Below are 18,779 nucleotides of genomic sequence, written 5' to 3'. Positions count from 1 at the left end.
GTTGTAATTATTATTCGTTGTGACTTATTTTACTGTGAAGACCCGTAGGGCCTAGGAAGAGAGCAAATACGTTCTCGGAGGCAGAGCAGAAGCAGAACGAGGTGGCCTGAGGACAGTATTATTCCTCTTACCCTGGGAACAGGCGAAGCTATAAAGTCATTTGTTTGGGTAGCCTGCAGCAAAATCAGGAATGTGCCGAGACTCGGTGTCTCTTAACCTCCCTGTCCTCCTCCTTAAGAATGTTTCTAGTTGGCCAAACGGAAGGGCAAGGCAGTAAACTAGATTTACAATTTTTCATTTTTTGAACAGTGCATCGAAGTACTTTATCGAGCAGCAGAATTAATTACGTTCGCTTGCCTCCTGCTCCCACATACAATACGGAGATTTTCTCCAGAGTCGTATTCCTTTCAAAAGCGTATTTTGTGCCGTGCTCTGTTCGGCGCCTATCCGGGAAACATGTGCAGCCATTTGATAAATGTATTGCGGAAAACGCTCTTGAAGTGGCAGTCTGCCTGCAGCAGAGGAACAGCTCATGTGAAAAATGGCAAATAAGATGCGTGTAAGTAAATTTTGTTCATATAAGCTTGTCTCCAGCTTTAGTTCATGCCTGTAGCCTAATCCTCTCATCTAAAGCAGATGTTTGGTGCTGTTTGGGATCAGACCAGTGATCGTGGGGAAGAGCGTCAGGCCCAAAGATGCGGCAGGAGCGTGTCAAAAGTGGCTGTGGCGTCTTTGTTGCTCTGTGATTTCCCATCATAACAAGGTGCAGTTATGTTACAGCCTGGCAAACTGCGAATCTACCATAGATTCTTGCCTTGCAGAAATAAATAATTGCTTCTTGTACCGGGTTTTACACACCGTAAGCTGAGCCTGTGCATAACCGATTTGCTTGCTCAAACATTGCTTTCCAACATGCTTTTGGAGAGTTTAATTGAACAGGAACTCTTCAAAACAGCAGAACTCTCAATGAGCCCTGATGTACGGATGAGCAATTATTTCTTTAAATCTTGCAGGATTTTTTTTAGAATACTTTTAGCTGCACTGTATTTGCTGTGATGCTTTAGAATGTATTTGTTGTGATCTGGGGAATTGCTTATGTAGCTAGTCTGTGACGGTACCTGTAGCAAGGAGAGACTTTGGTGTTCAGATTTTTTTTTTTCCTTCCCCTACGCAGTAAGAAAGAAAGGTTGGCGGGGGGGTGTGGGGGGGAAAGCCATAAAAAAAAAGAGATGAAAACCCTTATGATTCAGCTGTAGTGTGGGTTATGTGTGTCTTAAGTGATGGGGTGGGAAGCTTATCCCAGAATCCCTCCTGGTGGGAAAGACCTTCCTGCCCCCCGCAGTTGCTCAGAGCTGCCTCTTCTCCACACCCCCTCTCGGTCCCCGATTTATGGGATTTATCTGAAGCTTAGCAGTTATCTCCAGACTGAATTTCCAGCATTGCACCCGGAAGGAAACGCAGGCTGCCGGAGCTGTGGTTATACCTGCGCCAGCGCAGGGAGCATCCCGAGCCGGCCCTGGGCGACGAGGAGCCGTGCACCTAACACGAGCGTGGCCAGCTGCAGTGCTCCCGGCTGCTCTTCCTAACGCTTCCCTCTTTTCCTTCCTCCTTTCATTCCCCTCTCCGTTGGCAGGGGAAGGGCTGGCCGCTGCAGCACCCAACTGCTCGCCGCAGGTGCGGGATCTGTGGGCTTTGGCTGGCAGCCGCATAGCAACACAGGCAAACGCGTCCCTCCCCTCGCTCCCGCCTGCGGGAATATCCTTGTAGCCGGAGGGGGGAGCAGGCGGGGGGGTCAGCAGCTTTACTGTGGCTCTGGGTTGGTCGGGGGTTATTTTTTTCCCCCCATGCTCCCCGAGAGCGAGGTGAACCGGACTGGCCAGAAGCTGAAGCCCTTGCAAAGAGCAGCCTTGGGTTTGCTCCTCTGCAGGAGGACAAGCAAAGCCAGGCTTTTGTCTCTAAGCTCGCCTTTACCGGAGGATGCACTCAGCTGTCTCCTCTCTCTCGTGCAAGTTAAATGGTTAAAGCAGTTTTATTCCCTCCCTCCCTTCAATTAAAGCGCGGGCTGGAGCGCTCGCGGGGGGCTGCAGCCGGCCCCGGGGCTGCTGAAGGCGAGTGCTTCCAGGGAGCTGAGGCGCCGACCTTGGTCCATAGCCCAGCGCACAAGCTTCCCGCAGGGATTCCTCGCAGGTCTTGGGCTGGGGAATCGGCTCCGCAGGCTCAGAACCGCCCGAGTCGGGAGCAACCCCCGTGCAAACCTCCCCTGAGTGTTTTGCAGGCAGCAAGGCCTGGGCAGACGTTGGGCAAACACATGTGGAAAGACGGGACCATTGCTGAGCCAGCTCGGGGCTGTGGTTGCTTTTCATGGATGACGCCTTGTTTTCGGGACCAGGACTAGTGAGGCTGAGGGAGATGTGCGGGATGAAGATGCTGGGGATGTTGCCAAAGGCAGCTCCAGAAAGCACTTGGGCGCTTGAGTAACGGGGCTTGCAGGTGACTTGTAGATGATTGGGAGTTTGGGAGGGCGGAGGGGAGGCTCTTGCCGGGCAGCGCAGGGGTTTGCAGGACAAGCGCAGCCCCGTGCCCCGTCCCTTCATGCTGGGAGCATCCTCCCACCACCTGCATCTTTGCTCCGCCAGGGATTTACGTGTTGGGATTGAAGGGTTTAAATATAGTTTTAATAAATGCTTTTAAAGCCGATCTCAGCACCTCATTACTGTTTTGAGTGACTGACATTTCTGTCACTTGGGTTAAAACATGCCTGCGGAAAAGGCAGGAGAACGGGGGAGGATGATGCCGGGGTGGAGAAGGAAGGAGGTGAGCACTTGGGTGGAGGTAGCGCAGGATGCTCTTGCTGATGCTGTTGAGGTTCCCCCGCATCCCAAGGAGCCGGGCGGAGAGATTAGACGCCGCGTCCCGCAGCACCGGGGCTTCGGTGGCGATTAGGGGATGGCAGCCACGTGTTGCCTGTGACCCTTTCCTGTTCTGCACCGCATTGGGACGACTTAAATCGCCGTTTTTGATCAAGATTGAAACTAGCATGCGGGAAACAGTGATTTAAATCAGCAGTTTCACCTCCGTGTTGTGTTTTTGTGTTTTGTAGGTCTTTTGCAAATTGAAAGCTGATTCGCACATGCTGGTAATCATTAAGCTGTGTTGATTTGCCACTGAGTACAACTTTTACACTATCCATGGAAGTGTATTTCAATATTTACGTGACTTCTGAAAAAGACAAGGTTTTAATTTTTTATGAGTGAAAATAACCAATGATGCTCTTTTTAATGGATGGTTATTGAATTTTTATTTGTGATGTGTCAAATTGTGTAGGAGGTAAAATACAAAAAGAATGCATTGGCTTTTATTTTTATCTTGCACTAGCAGAGTACAACTCCTTAAATATGCTGGATACCTAAAGGAAAAAGTAATTTTCTCAAATTGAGTTTAGCATTTAAAAGGGCAAAGTCCACCAAGGAAGCATTTGCTGCTGTTATGAGTTGAACTGAATCACTTGGGTCACCAAGTCCTTCAAGGTTGTAGAGTTAGTAGGTCACTTGTGTGCTTACACCTGGTTCGTTGCAAAAGATTGAAAGACAAAAATGAGTTTTACAGCAGCCAACTGGTTTCTTAGCTTGGAATGAACTGGGCATTGAATGAAACTACTGGAATAAACTAAAATAGAAAGTTCCTATTCTTGGCCCCTCCAAATTAAGGGACTGTCCAACAGGCGCAGTGCAACCAGATGTGACTGGTTGATGCCTCCACCTATTGAGCAGCTTCCCTGTCTCTAACACTCTTTCAGCAAAAAAATGCTTTTCAAATATTTGTTTTACCCTTATAACTCTTCTCATAAATTTATCTTACATTGCCATGGTTCCAAAATTAGCTTTAAATCTTTAGTAAATGTACTTAATTTAAAAATCCATGCTTTACATGGTCTATTTTATTCAACCCATTTTAGGCCTCTCTTTGGCATTTTAGACTTCTAAGCATTCACTGCTAGTTTTAAGTAGCTGAAACTATTGTATGGCACTTTAGATCTGTGTTAACTCAAAGTCCTTCTGCTCAGTTGGACTCTGAGTTTTGCGGCCTTTTCAAAATGGGGTGGACACCGAGGTTAATGCATGTTTGCACCCAGGCTGCAGTCATGGGAGACCGTGGAACCACAGACTTGTTTTTAAATTCGGCCTTTGCTGTTGGCGATGTTGCGATTAAGTGAGAGTGTGCAAGTCGTGAGCCGTGGCGTGGCTTCATGGCCATTGCGATGATATTCTCCAGGGCTGCGCAGGGCACCAGAGACTACTGTAGAGCCCTAAGTGGCTGTGGATTTGTTATGCGTGTTGGGTTTGGATACGTAGCAGAAGCTGTTGTACCCTTTAAACGAGACTGAGAGGCCTAAAGTTTGACCTTTTACCCTCCCTCTTTTTAAGAAGCAGTACTTCTCCCTTTTGCCGTGAACTCTGGTTCGCTGTCAGTCTAGCTACAGAAAGCAGAAGTTCTTATCCGTGTGACTTCTTGCTTGTCAGACAAAACCTCGTCCTTATCGCTTGTAGAAGTTTCTTATCTAGCTCGGTGGTTGGTTTTGCCTTTCCTTCTGGGCGTTTGCAACTTGTTCGCAGCCTGCCAGTGTCCTGCTTTCATTTCCTTCCATGTCGTAGAAGGAGTTAGACCGGTGCCTTGGTTACGTTTGTGCAGAGCTGACACCATCACTCAGTGACCTGTTTGTGTTTCCTCTTAGACAGTCCATGGAGAGCTTCCTTCGTGCCACGTGTCATCTGTGAGCGCTAGTATCGCAGCTCGCTGCAGTGTCATCTGAAACCGCGGGAGCCGGCCGCAGCGATGGGGGACTCTCCCACCGATGCCGTGGATGGAGGCACAGACATGTGCAAAGACACGCAGACTGAACTGGCAGAGCGGGTGGCAGCCATCGAAGTGACTGGCCCGGACAGAAGTGACCAAAATGGTGAAGACACCACTGAGGAAAATGACACAGTTTTTTCTGATGATGTAAAAGACATCCAAAGAAACGGAGTCAGCAGTGACGTGGGAATGAGTGAACGCCTACCTTCCCAAGGGCCAGAAGATGCTCACTGGAGGCATGTTCCCAAGAGACCTCCCACTAGACCTGTCCTATCAAGTAGGAAGTTGTCTCTTCAGGAAAGACCAACAGGAAGTTATTTGGCTTCTAGCAACACTCCAGGTTATGGTCCATATGCCACAGGGCCATCGCCACGTATAATGAGGCGACCAACGATAGAGTCGAATCGGGTCTCCATCTCGGATGCAGAGGTAGGCTTGTTCTCCACTGTAATTGTGGTGTTGAGGTAAGGCGAGTCTTGGTTGGTAATGGGAGTCTTTAGCCTTTTGAAGCTAGTAAATCTGAAAGCACTGGTTTTTCTAAGGGTAGTGGTGGGGAAATTCCTGAAAACAGTAGACACTTATAAGCTTATATGAGCTAGGAGTGGCTGGACACCTTTACATCCAACCCTGAAACCTCTGCTGGGTGTAGCCCGAGTCCTGATGCATGGATCCCTCAGCCCTCGCCTGCCTGGCATCGGCTCAGTAAGACTCCCTGTTTCCTTAGACAGATTGTACAACCATGGCGCGCGTGTAGCCTGTAAGGCTGTTTGGAGAAAGGGCTGTGGACAAGTGGATTTGCTTTCTGTGTGCTCTTCAGGGGTTTAGCAGCCATGGCGGCTTTGCTGCTGGCGTTTTATGGATTTAAGCTTCTGGAGATAATGCATCTCCTATTGTGTTTTGCCATTATTAAAGCATGATTTAATTTTGTAAAGAGCTTAAATGCACTGGTGCTTCCTACTCTTGTCAGTGCCTTTTTTCTTTTTCTTTTTTTTTTTCCTTTAAAGCATTTGTATGGGTTTGTAAAAGCAGTGGGAACTGAGGACCTTGACTTCCTTGCCCCCCCTTCCCTCCTTCAGAGGAGTTTCTCTGGGACGGCTGAAGGAGGTCCTGTCTTGGGGCTGCTGCCCCAGTACCAGACCTGGGTTCAGACCTGCCCCGGCGGTGTCATGTGCTGTTAGTTACCAAGTGTGACCTGGATCCAAACGTCTGTGTGGCTTAGTGCTTCCCTCCAGAGAAGCGCATGTTTTTCCCCCTTCTCAATGTGAGAGGAAGGATGCTGTGCAAATGATGCTCCGGGAACTCTTGCAAGTCCCTTTAGCTGTGAGACAAGGTTGTGGCGGTCCTGCCTGATAGAGAAGATCTGCAGAAAACGACCTACAGAGATCGCAGCTGCCTTGACCGCAGCCATGTGCTTTAATGAGAGAGACAGGAAGGGAGAGGAGCCAATTCTTGGAAAGGTACATGACTTGTCTGCTGTCCGGCCCTGCAGCGCTCTGACTGTGCTGGGCGCGGGGCTTGTCCGGGATCTGTTTTGGAGTAGCTGCGGCAGCAGGTGACTATAGCACACTCCGGATTGCAAGGAAATGCAAAACTCAGTCCTCTGCAAAGGCTCGCTCTGAAACGCAGACACAGAGACCTCCGCTGCCCTGCTCCTGCTGCAGGCTCTTGTGACCATTTAAAAAATGCGGCAGTGCATGTTGCTATAACTCTTTAGAGCCCTGCTCCACTGCAGAGACGCTTACCAAAGCTGCGTTCGTGGGAAGCCGCCATTCATATTAATGGGGAACTGCCGCAGTAGAAAGTGGGAGGAGAGGCCAGGCAAGACTGGTGCTTGGCTGGAGGTGGGAGGTGGTGCCGGCCCAGCGGGAGAGAGATTGAGAATGGTGCTTTTCCTTTACGGCTCTTAGGGCCAATATTGGTATCCTGTAAGAAACAGCAAAAGGACTGTGAAAATGCACACTTATTTATAAGATAAAGTAAGCCTTGTAAGAGTTACGGTGGCTCCATGGTGAGAGTTTTGGTCCCGCAGGGGATAAAATAATCCTGTGATGATGAATATGGTCATGGTGTACCTAGCAGCAGCTGCTGTTGTGTTTTCTGGAGGCTGGTAAGTCACTCTGACAAAATCTACCCCATCAGTCATGGGATTGCTCCAGGTCTCTCTGCAAATGACTTTTTGAAGCACCTTTTCTAGGCAAGCGACCCATTTGTACTCGAGTCTGAGTCCTCATCTGTTTAAAGCCCTTCTAAAACTGCTCCTTTCTCCTTGCATTGAGCATCTGGCACCATCAGTCAGTCCCTCTCCGGTGGCAGCACATCCGTCGCTCCAGCTGGCAGTTGCTACCAGAGTAAGTTAGTCTTGCAAAAGCAAAGTTCATGAGCACTCATGCTTTATCAGTGGTACATGTGCCGGTGGCATCACTCGGAAACCAAGACGGATGGAACAGCTGCATATCCAAGTTTCCTGCATTTCATCCGTAGCGATCTAGAGTTGAATCTGCTTTCCCTCTCCGGTGATATCAGGAATTGCAGTTCACTGCTTTGCTGTCAGTGAGTCCTGGAGCTTTGATCTGGAGCAGTAATGGAGGAATGTGCTGTGGGGCGACTGGATGAGGGGATGTGACAGGTCTGACTTCCGCGGTTCTCCACTGAATTATGGATGTTCTGGTTCTTGGAGAGATGCTGCTGAGCTTTTTAATACCCCGGCAGGATTTACCTGGTGCCCAGAGTGGGTGGTGGATGGTGACACCCTGTTGCCATGTTAAGCACCTTGCCTCCACCCTTCAGGCCGACACCTGCCTTCTGCATGAGATTTTCTTTCTTCCATATTTGAGGAAGATTGACGGCATGGTGAGAAGAGAGGTTTTTCCATGGTGCTGGTGAAACCAGCTTCTGCTTTGCTGCATGGGCAGTGCACTGGTGCCCATGTGCACCAGGGAGAAGGGAGAGGCAGCATCTGAGAGCGTGTTCTGATGCTGATGGGGATCTTGTCATTGTGTTTGGAGCTTGTCTCACCTGAAAAGTTTGGGCTTTTATCCATGAAAGTATGCAGGTTCTGCTTGCTAAATGCTGCTTTTGAAAACACAGTGCTGGTCTCTTACTTTGCCATCTCCAGTCTTTTTAGGCAGCCAAGAAAAATGTCATTTGAAGAGTGGGTAGAAGAATAAAAGATCTCTTTCCAGACTTTCTCCCCAGACCTGCCAGCACGCTAAATTGCTTTATACTTTCTCTTCATTCTCCTGGCTGCCTGAGTTGTCCTTTCTGTCTTTCACACGTTCCCCTTCTCTCCCCTGCATCCACCCACTCCCTGGCAGCCCAGTCCCTCCATCCCTGCTGTCAGCATGGTCTCTCCGCCCTCTGGAATCACTGGTGAAGTTGTTCCAGCTCCCCGGCTTCCCACATCTTTATCATTGGGCCCTTCTTGCTAGTTTGTCCAGCTGATGTGAAGCGACTAGTGCCAGCAGCTAGGAGAGGCGATGCTTTGGGACTGGACTGATAGAGGTCTCATGTTCCTCAGGTCTCTCAGAACCGCCTGGTTTTCTTCACGAGGTCATGATTTCCTGGCCGTGTAGAAGGGGAAAACCATGTGGGACGAGGGCAGCCATGCAGACAGGTCTCCTGCCCGGCGCTGGTGGGAGCCCTTCCCTTTCCAGCCCCAGGAGCCCCCTGCACTCGTATCTTTCAGAGATCTTCAGCAGTGCTCAAACCGGAGCTCTCCTGAAAAGATCAAAGATACTGTCTTGGGAAAACATCTCTTCAAAGAAGAACCCTCCACAGACATTGCTGATTCGTTTTCCTAGGATTAATTAACTTTTATTTAAAAGTTGCATTTCCAGCTCGTCTAAGACTCAGCCTGGGGTCAGGGTTGAGAGAAGGAGAAAGCCCAAAGCTGCAGCAGGGCTGGAGAGGGGCTGCATTTGCAGCAGAGCCCCCTAATTTGAGACTTGTGTGATCGTTGCCTGGAAGAACTGTCCCTGTCTGAGCCGGCGCTCGGGCCTCAGGGTGGGGGGCCCCGTGCCGTCGGGCCGACCCTGGGCGCTTCGCTCATCGTTGGGCACGGCGAGCGCCGGTGCTCCTGCCGGCAGCCAGCTACACCACTAGGCTTTTAATTTTGCACTTGTTTTGGGGTGTTTTTTAAAAACCTGTTTTTTTTTTTTCTTACCTCTGTGAGCTGCTTACTTTGTGTCCTCCTCTCTGCTGTGACTTTCTCCCGCGCACAGCTCCAAATTTATATTCCCTGCTGCCCCTAATGCCCCTTCCCTGCCTTTTACTTTCATATATTTATTTTAGAGCTGACTTTCAACCACCTCTTTCTTCATTAGTGGCTTTTAGTTCCTAGCTTTCTTTCACATGTTGTCCTTCAAAGTGTATCTCCAAATTGATGAGACTCATAATTATTTTCAGATTGGTGAATCTGGCTCCTTTTAAGGGCCAGAATTTTTCCAGTAAATATATACATGGCCAGCCCGATTTCTTTCTTCTTTCCCCCTCGTCCCCCCCTTTGGAAATGCCTTACTTAGGGAGGGAGCCAGAGCCCATTTCCAGTCCCTGAGCCCCCGCGGGTGGCACAGGCGGGTGGCACAATTTCTCAAGGTTTCTGTTGCAGAGTGGTATCAGCAGTGGGTTTATGGAGCTGGCTCTGGACTTTGTTGCGCCATGGCTTTGCGATTTCTGATCGATTTTTGTGGTTTTGGTGGCACGGATTTCTCCCCCTTCTTCTGAGTAGCACCTCATGCACCCCAGCAGACGGGGCACCTTGTTTCCAGGCTGGAGCAGTTGCCGTACGCTGCAGCGGACCCAGCAGCCTCGTCCGCTGACAGCTTTTCATTAAAGGATCTCATTAAGGTTCTCAGCTCCGCGTTTATCAGCAGCGGCAAATACATTGCGATGAAAGCGAGAGGGTTCGACAATGTTATCTTTGAGAAACACTTGGCCCAGAGAGAGGTGTTTCTCTCTGATAAAGCAATAGTATAATTATCCCACTTCTTGCAGGAGAAGCAAATAATAATGTAACAAGTCTGGCAGGTGCTGCTGGGGCTGTGAAATACAGTCTCTCTGCAAGGAAGGGGAGGGAAAAAAAAAGAAAGGATAAAAAGCACATATAATCTAGTTTGATTTTGGTTGTGTTGACCTCGAGTGCTTGAAGCATCACAAAATCTCGGCTCGTCATGCTTTTCACCCGTAGCTGTTTGAACGGAGAGCAATGTGGGTGTGAATCAGGCGGGGGAAGCCAAGATACAAAAAAGAAAATTGGACTGACCGAGGCGGTGCCGCAGACCTGGAGCCCGTGGGGCCGCCTTGCCCCGGCATCGCCCTCCCTCGGGCCTGTCCTTGGTGTTCCCATCCCCATTTTTATCCGTTTCCTTCGTATTGCCACAACCTGCCCTCCCCTGGCCATACGGTACGATGGTGTTGCATGGAAAACACGTCCCCAAAGACAGTGTCCTGGCATCCCGTGCGATTTATTCAGCCGAGGGGAAAGGGCTCGCGGGGCCGCTCTCGGGTGAGCGGTGTGATGAGGGATAAGCGCACACCTCAGCGAGGGCGAGCGTCGCTGGGCAGCATCTCCCTCACCTGCGAGGATGGAAGGGCCTGCGTGGGCCTCCTGATGGGTTAACTAAGAAAAGCCTGGGAAAAAATCGTTGGGAAAAGGTGGCATCTTCTAGCCAGCGATGAGAGGCACCGTGGGAGGGTAGCAGAGCCGGAGGTGTCGCTGCGCCAGACACGCAGAGCAGCCCCAGGCTCTCCTCGGTTGCGCTAAATAGAAACGCTCTGTAGGAGGATTTGCCCAGCTGGGTGCGTTATGTCCCCCGAGGAGGACTCTGCTCCCGCAGGAGGGGGGCAAGAATGCCGTCGTGCCCCCGTGGACAGTGTGTGCGAGGAGCAGCAGCTAACGACACGCTCTCGGGACGCCCGCCTGCTTAGCACGGACCACGAAGCCGGCTGCCCCGCCGTAGCGGCTGTCTTGGCTCCTGCCGCTCTCCCGAGAGCTTCCCCGTCTCTGCGGGCGATGCTGTGCTCGCACAGGGCCCGGCGAGGGGCGCGTGGATGCGGGACAGGAGCCAGCGCCAGAAACCGTTCCTGCCTCATTTGCAAAATTTACTGCGATGCAAAGCGCAGCCTGCGGTGGGGAGGCGGATCTGCTGCCGTGGCGTTTTCACGGGGAATTTGTCCTCCCTGTGTCCATAACCTGGGTTTTCCTATGCTTGCATGCTCCCTGCTCCTTCGGGGGAGGATCGCAGGTTTTTTCCTTTCCTTGTTTCCTCGCTGCTGTTTTGCAGAGCCGGCAGGGATACGCGCTGTGCGAGGCTGCCCGGGGTCTGGCCGGGGAAAGGCTGGGCAGCAGGTTTAAAGACGCACTTAACCATAAAGTTAAACTTGTGCATGTGCTTTGCAGGCTTGAAACCAAAGGGTCTCTGCACCTCTCCGGTTCCCCGTGCCCCTGGTGAAATTTGCACGGTTCGAAGATGAAGTAAAGAGAATAGTTGCTTATATACATGCATGGTATTGCACTAGAATTTCTCTGTATTTTTTACTTGCTTTCTTGATAATGAAAAAATAAGGCATTAAAATCTAGTCCTGTTTTATAAAATTCAGTGAGGTTTTTCTTCTCCAACCATTGTGATGGTCTTATGCTTTACAGTTTCTTTTGCTGGGTCACAGTCTTTCCTTCTGTTGCTCCCAGTGCTGATGGATGGGTTTGTGCCTTTGGAAGGATATTATACGCTGTGCTCGCAGCAGAGTTAATATGCTGCTGTGGCTACATTACTCACCGCTGGCTCTTTCTCCCTGTCAGGGCAGTGGAAAAAAACTTCCTTCGCTGGGAACAAGATCAAGATTTAAATCATTCCTTGTATTCCTGACAAGCCAGTGCTTGCAAGCTGAAGTCATAAATTCCCGGTTCCTTTATTCTCCTGCACGGTGATGGCTCACGTTGGAGGCGTTTTCAGGTCCGTGGCGGGGGAAGCGCCAAAGTCATCTCCCGTGTCGGTGCTCTAATACGCCCTGCAGCGCAGCAGCGTCGCTTGTAAGGGGGATGCTGCGAGGCTGGGGCTCTAGCACCCCCTCTGGAGAACGCTCTTGATAACGGGCTGAATGCACATGGCACCTCTTCGCTGCCCTGTCCCTGTTTCCATTGGTTGCAGCGGCATTTTGGGGTTTGCGGAAAGTCTAATCCACCTGTGCCAGTGTTTCCTATCGGCTCTGTTCTTAAAGAAGTGCCCGGTCTAGGGCTCGGGGGGAACTATTGGGTTTAAAAAGCCTCGTCCGGGGCCGGGTGCCCGGCGCGAGGCTGAGGCTGCGTCCCCGGCTCCGCTCGCGAGCTGCCCCCCTCCCTCATCCCGCCGGGTTTGGGGCTCCCCCTCGCCTGCAGCGCAGTGAAACGCCGTTTGCTAAACCAGGAGCAAACTGCTTTAGCCGGTCCGAGACCACGGGGGGTTTTGGCCTGGAAGAGGCGCTGGGATCGCTTGGCGAGGAGCCCGGGAGTCTCCAGCAGGGAGCCAGGGGGCTGGAACTGGGATCCAGAAGAGCTTTTGGGAATCGCTCCGGTACCTCGATCTGTGGCTCGCGAGCCAGCGACCGTGCAGGTCGTGCAAGCCGGGGGCTCGCCGGCTGCCGAACCCGTGGTGCACCCTTCTTTCCCTACGCGGTAGCGGGGTGTGCGCAGGGCAGGCGTGGGAAAATGCAGACGCTTCGGCTCCAGCAAAATGGGAGCGCATCTCGGTTTTTTGAGGCATGCCGCCAGGGTAAGACGCGCTCCGCAGGGTCTGTTTTCCTTTCAGTAAGACCAACAGACCCACAAAAATGTCTTAGTGCTGTGAATGGTTCTCTTCATCTTTTTATCATCCGTTTGGTGGAAGCTGGTGAAAGGGAGGCCTGACCTCCAGACCCGCGGTTCCCGGGGAAGCGAGAGCGGGCGAAGGCAGCCCGCTGGCCCTGGAAACTGCCTCTGTATTTATTGCCCGTCGGTGTGTCACGGCTCTGTTCTTCCATTCGCGGAATACAGCCCCGCGGACTCGGCGAACGGTGCCGGAGCCCAACCCCGCTGACAGCAAGCACATAGCAATAGGGGGTGCCTGGAGAAAGGATATAAGAAGTGGGGCAAAAATAAAATGACCTCTCAGTTTAGCGTATCTCCCGGCACCTGACAGGCTGGGCTTTACCGTTTCCTAAGCCAGAAGTTGGTTTGCACCTTTGTGGTCGGTGCAAACACTGTTCTACGTAGAATCTTTTTGCTGCTGCTGTTTTTAACCTGTTGTGCTTTTCTCGCGGTGCCGTCCTCCCACCCGGCTTCTGGGGCACCCGGCGTTTTCTTTTTTCCTTAATTAATGAAGGCGGAGGGGTCAGTTCCAAGCGAAATGAAGCAGCAGTGCTTTTGCTACAGCGAGTTTTCTTTATGCAGCCTAACGCTAAAGCGAACGGCGGATCCGGCGTCTGATGACCGCCTGGCGCCCGCGCCGCGGGACGGGAGCGTGCAGGCGCTTTTCTGCCCCCGCTGCCTGCGCGCAGCTCGTCCCCTGCGAGGAGCAGGGCCCGAGCAGAGCGTCGCTCAGCCTGAGCCGCTCCAAGCGTGCCGACGAGCGAGCGCCGGCTCCTTGCCCAGCCCGGTTGCCTGCCGAGGAAGGAAGATGGGGATTTATGAACCGGTTACACCTTGCTGCTCGGCCCCTCGCGGTAGCTCCGCGTCTTCGCGGGGCTGTCGCTGGCCGCGCTGGCCAGCCTGCCGCAGCCCCGTCCCTCCCCGCTGAGCCGAGCTGAGCCGGGGCGGGCGTTTTTCCTCTTAAATCCCGGGTCTGGCCCTGCAAAGAGGCCAGATGCTGCCGCCAGGCTCGCGGGGCTGAACCTGGCGTAAGGCCGGTGCATTGGGCGCCTCTAGGGTTACCCCAGGCCGACAGCCTCGGACTTCAGCCTACGACTGCTTTGTCCGGAGCTGTTGGAAAAATGCAGTGCTTACAGCTTAATGGCTAATAGTTTAAATAAGGTTTAGTATTTCTTCAGTCGGCACTTCGCCTCGACTTGATACCAACTCGAGCTCGATCATTTCCTCCTACCAATGCTCTAACTTTGTTCTCCTTTTGCCCCGCAGGACTGCGTGCAGTTAAACCAGTACAAGCTGCAGAGCGAGATAGGCAAGGTACGTGGCTGGAGTTCGGGGGTTTCGAGAAAATAAGCTGCGTGCGTGCACGCGAATACAGAGGAAAATGCTGTGCCGGCCCGAGGGATCTCACTGGGAAACGGGTGTTTGTTTTGATTTGGGTTTTTTGGTTTTTTTTGCCCTATTAGCATGACTAAGCTTTGCTCAAGGTCAAACTGGAACTGCTTCCTCTGAAGTCTAAATTTATTTTCCTTCCCTCTGAAGGTGAATGAGTTGGCTTCCTTTCAAGGTGCTTCTCGCCAAATGTAACGCTGATGCCTTTGCTGCGTTAATACAAGCCAGGAAAGCAAAAAAAAAACAACAAAAAAACCCCCAAAACAAAACAAAAAAACAGGGCAGGGTGCTTGGTCCCCCATCAGGACAAGTTAAGGCTTTACATCCATGAAGCAGCTGCTAGGTCAGTCCTGGTCCGTGTTTAAAAGCCACGGAGGGGTTCGGAGGCGAATCCCTCGCAGCTCTGCAGAGGGCTGAGCCGGGCAGCGGCTGGACATCCGCCACCGCTGCGGACGGGGCCACGGCACTTTCGGGACAAGGATGGAGGGGTTCCCAGCCGAAGGTGCTCTCGCACGGACCGTGGCGGGTTTTTTCTCCCCCCGTCGCCGGAGCTCTGCCCGGAGCAGCGAGCGGGCCGGTGGCGCCGCTGGACTCACCGCGGCTTGTGCTTGTTCGCAGGGCTCCTACGGCGTCGTGAAGCTGGCCTACAACGAGAACGACGACAAGTACTACGTAAGTGCCTCGCTCCCCGCTCGCCTCGTGGCGTCTCCGGTTCGCGCCGGGCGAGGAACGCAACCCGCCTGCGGGCACGGGGCGGCGCGGGCGGGAAAGCCGGCGGCTGGGTCGCGCAGGAGCCTCGGAGGCGGCTGCGGGCGCCGAGCGCCCGTTCGTCCTGATGTTTGCTAGCTATGAGACGGGTCACCTGGAATTAGAGGCGCCTGGGTGGTGGCGTTCGGCTCCCGCTGTGACTCCAGAGAGGAGCTGGCGACACGCAGGCAGGTTCTGCAAGGAACCGAGGAGGGGTTTATCAGCAAGATGCCGAAAACCCAGCCCAGCCGGAGGGCACGCCGCATCGTGGCCCCTTGTGGGATGTCTCCCCGTGCTCTGAGCTCTGCCCTGCACGGCACCGGGGCGAAACCTTGGCTTTTAACGCTTTGCTGAGCTGAAGCCAGGAAAGGGCCCCTCCACGTCTCCCCGCTGTGTCCGGCACCGGCACGAGCCATTTTGCCACTCTGCTGGATTGGCCTTGGGCGGAGGAAAACGGGACCGGCAGAGCGCCTGGGCAGGCTCCCCCTGCGCAGAGCTGCCGGTCCCGGCGCCCCGGGGAGCAGGAGCGCCCTTGGAGGCAGCGTGCTCCTTCCCAGGCTGCTAAGAGCAGTTACAAAGAGCCGCGCTGCCTCCCAGCTAGCTTTTCCTCCCCAAATTTCAAATCTGTGATGGTTGTAACAGGCTGGAGGGACCTGGGGCGGGAGGGTTGCATGCCTGCAGTATCGGTAGCCCTTCCGCGCTTCCAGCTGGCATGAAACTGCAGGAGAAATATTCTAGAAATGATGGATGGAAGCAAAAATCCATGAAAAGGTGCCCTGAAACTGTCCAAGCACAGGGAACCACGAGTCTTTCCATTGCTTGTGCTTTCCAAGCTGACTTGCATGCCGCGCTGGAGCGTTTGCTGTTTCTGACGGCTCTGCTGCCTCCAAGCGCTCCCTCCGGTGCCCCCGAGCTGGCGATTCGGTCGCACTGAGAGCGGGGCCGAGGGGCAGGTGCCAGCCGGGGCCCCCCTGCATCCATCCCGCGGCCGGCGAGGGAGCGCCCAGAGCGGCGGCACAAAGCGGGGACCCATCGCGGTTGTCTCTGGCTGGAGGTCTATTTTTTCTTTGCAAATCGAAAGCTTTCGGCGGTGGCTGCACGGGGGGAGCATGGGATCTGTGCCTGGGCGGCAGAGCAGCCAGGCTCGGGCTAGCGCCGGGCGCGGGTTAATGCCGGGGACAGCCAACAGGGAAGCCAAAGCCAGCAGTGAAAGCCTGCGTCCAGGTTAGCCTGCTGCGTGTTTGCTAACCCCTGCTTAATCCTCCCTTCTCTTCCTAATCTAGACAAACCCTTAAGAGCCACCGCAGGGAGAGCGCAGTGAATGGAAAGATTTCCTTTGCTTTAATGAGTTTTGGAGCTGGTGAAGGATTAGGAAAAACTCTTGAAACAAGGGTGGGGGGGGAAAGCTGGTTACCACATCTGGGAAAAACGTAAAGGGGTTGTGTTTGTTTTCTGGTTTTTATCTTCCGTGAAAGAAGAGAAAGTGCTTGCAAGAGCCTTATCCGCCGTGGCTGTGCCCGGCCGCAGTGCGGTGCCGGGCTGCGAATCGCGGCTGCAGGGAGCATCCCGGGGACACGGAGCTCGCAGCACCGAGCGTGCGGCCCCAGATGCCTTGCAAGGAGGAAGCCCCACGGCTGCGAACGCGGCGGCCCCGGCGGCTGGCGCAGGCGAGGTCGGCACAGCCACGCTCGGGACGCTCTGCCGAGGAGCCCTGCGCACCTGGAAGGGCTTCAGTGTCCCAGTTTGCAGGAGATTTGTTAGCAGTGAGTAGGGGGAAAAAAAAGCCAAGCGCTGCGGTGGAGCAGCAAATGAAAAGCGAAGGTAAACGTGTCCGGCCAGGGATCTTGTCCAGAGTCATTGCGCCGATGGGATTTGATTCTGCGATGCCTCGGGTCAGGCTCCATCCAATTCTCAGTCTCTAAATCAGCTTGCAAAGAAAAGTGGTTATGATGGACATTTGTTATGCTGCTTCTGGAAAAAAGCAATGGCATTGCAGGTTGTCGGTGGGTTTCTCTTTTTTAGTCTGGTTTCCTGAGAAACAAGGTTTGTGTGATTGTGCTCTCTGCTGCCCATGTGTTCGTACCTAACACCCTTTGCACTGAGGGCTGCCAAGTCTCAGTGACGGGGAGAAGTTCCTCCGAGTTCATGACAAGAGACAGCTGAATCAAGTGCTGCTGCTGAAGAAAATGTGGCAACAGCCAGCCTAAACCTTACTAGCCCCTGGAGAATCCACACAGCAAAGGGCTGTGGCGAATGCCCTGGGGCAGAAGGAGCTTCAGGTGGCCCTTGAGCGCTTTTAGACCCCAGCACATCCAAGCACAAGATGCCTCCCACCCAATTCTTGTTGTCCTGGCTACTCGCACGCCTAGCTGAGCAATAGCCCGCTCCCGAGTTCCCGGGGAGTGGGACCGTGCGCGGGTTTTCCGGGTCCCTCGCGGTCAAAGTCCCTCCGTTAGCAAGTAAGGCGACATCCTAAGTGTACGGATGTCTTGGAACAAGGGACGCTTTGCCGTTGTTGTCACTGGAAGCAGGACGCCAACTCGAGGACTCGCTGCCATGCCCCGAGCACCCCTCCTCTCCCGTGAGCCGGGCTGCCCTTCCCTTGGACGTCCTCGCAAAGCCGCTTCCCTTGGCTCCGGGCTGCCAGGGAGGGAGCAGCAAGCGCGGATAACGCACGTGCATCGAGGGAAGGCGCGCCATCCCCCGCGGCCTCGCGAGGGGACGTCACGCCGCGTCCACGTGCGTGAGGGCGAGCGTAGCGGAAATCCTTGGGCTCCCTCTTTTCCTGAGGAAGCTGCAGCCGTGCAGCCGGCGCGGTGGGAAACTCCCCCGGCCTGGCTGATCCGGCCCTGCTTGTGTAATAGCAGCTACCGGCGCTTGGAAGCAAGCGTGTCCCAGCGCTGCGGCCGCGGAGGAAGCGCCGGGAGCTCAGCTCGCCTGCACCTCCCCATCGCCCCGGTGGCCTCCTCCCGTACCTTGTTGCATCCCAAAGCCTCTCCGAGCTGTCCCTTGGGGGGACGAGGCACCGCTGGGGGTGATGCTCTGGCTCCTCAGCCTGGGTTGCCCGAGCACTGCTGCAGCTCGAGCGCTTTCTGTGTGCCGGAGGGGGGAGAGGACTTCAGGGTGGGACTGGAGAAAGGGGAACCTTCTCCCTGGCTGGAGCTGGTTGAGAGAGAAATAGGTTTATGAATTTCTTTTGATTTCCCCCCACCACCACCCTCAAATCTTCAGTGTGGAGGGGTAAAAGTGGGCAGTGTAGGAAGTCCTCCAGGCTTGGGCCTGGCTCTCCTTGGAGGTGGTTGTGCACGTCTTGGATCCCCTTTCCGCAGACCCCGAATCGTTTAGCTGCCTGTATGGGGCACAGCGTGGTGCTAAGCGATAGCTAAGTGCTCCCGAGCCCGTCTCTCAACACCGTCGTTCCCAGCAGCTGGCTCCGGAGCTGTCAAGCAGGATGGACAGTTGTGTCATGGCGAGCCAGGTTCTCCTCTCAATTACACCCGTGCAAATCCAGAGGATTTCACTGGATCGGTACCAAAACTAACAGTCATTCTGGCGAGCTGTGAACCTGGCTGGAGCGGGAGCGTGGGGCGGGCAGGATCCTGGGAGTGCGCAGCGGTCCTGCTGCCAGGACAAACAGCCGGAGAAGGAGCCTGATGAGATGGTTTCGGTGACCTGTCCCTGCTCTAAGTGTCAGTAACCGGTAGCAGAGCCTGCCTCCGCGGTGTCACGGCAAAATGCCTTGGCATTTGCCTGCGTCTTGCGGGAGTCCTTGAGTAATTGTGTTTCACAGGGGTCACTCCAGCGTGAATGGCAAATAGGGATGTTTAATTAACAGGAGTAACGACCCATTCCAGGGAAGGAGAGCGCGACCATCCCCACCCCGGGAGCGCAGGCTGTTTTCCTAAGCAAATCGTGCCAGGAGCTGGTTGCTCATGAAATATTTGCCTGCCGGGCTGCTCGGGGACGTTGG

At 53.8% G+C, this 18,779-nt stretch overlaps 1 protein-coding gene across 3 annotated transcripts in view; it reads left to right on the top strand.

Moving 5' to 3' along the window:
• The first annotated feature begins 4,732 nt into the window (after positions 1–4,732).
• CAMKK1 (calcium/calmodulin dependent protein kinase kinase 1) overlaps positions 4,733–18,779 on the top strand; it is a 51,145-nt gene continuing 37,098 nt past the window's right edge. For 2 of the 3 annotated variants that reach the window (XM_026063657.1, XM_026063659.1), the window contains exons 1-3: positions 4,733–5,283; positions 13,940–13,987; positions 14,681–14,734. In XM_026063657.1, coding sequence (XP_025919442.1) covers positions 4,834–5,283; positions 13,940–13,987; positions 14,681–14,734 — 552 coding nt within the window. In that variant the 5' untranslated portion in view covers positions 4,733–4,833. The remainder of the gene's footprint in view (positions 5,284–13,939; positions 13,988–14,680; positions 14,735–18,779) is intronic. The other variant, XM_026063660.1, reaches the window with a different exon arrangement.

The sequence above is a fragment of the Apteryx rowi genome, unplaced genomic scaffold, assembly GCF_003343035.1.
Source record: "Apteryx rowi isolate R43461 unplaced genomic scaffold, aptRow1 scaffold_20, whole genome shotgun sequence".
In the NCBI taxonomy this organism is placed as follows: Eukaryota; Metazoa; Chordata; class Aves; order Apterygiformes; family Apterygidae; genus Apteryx; species Apteryx rowi.
This window is presented reverse-complemented; position numbering and strand designations above follow the sequence as displayed.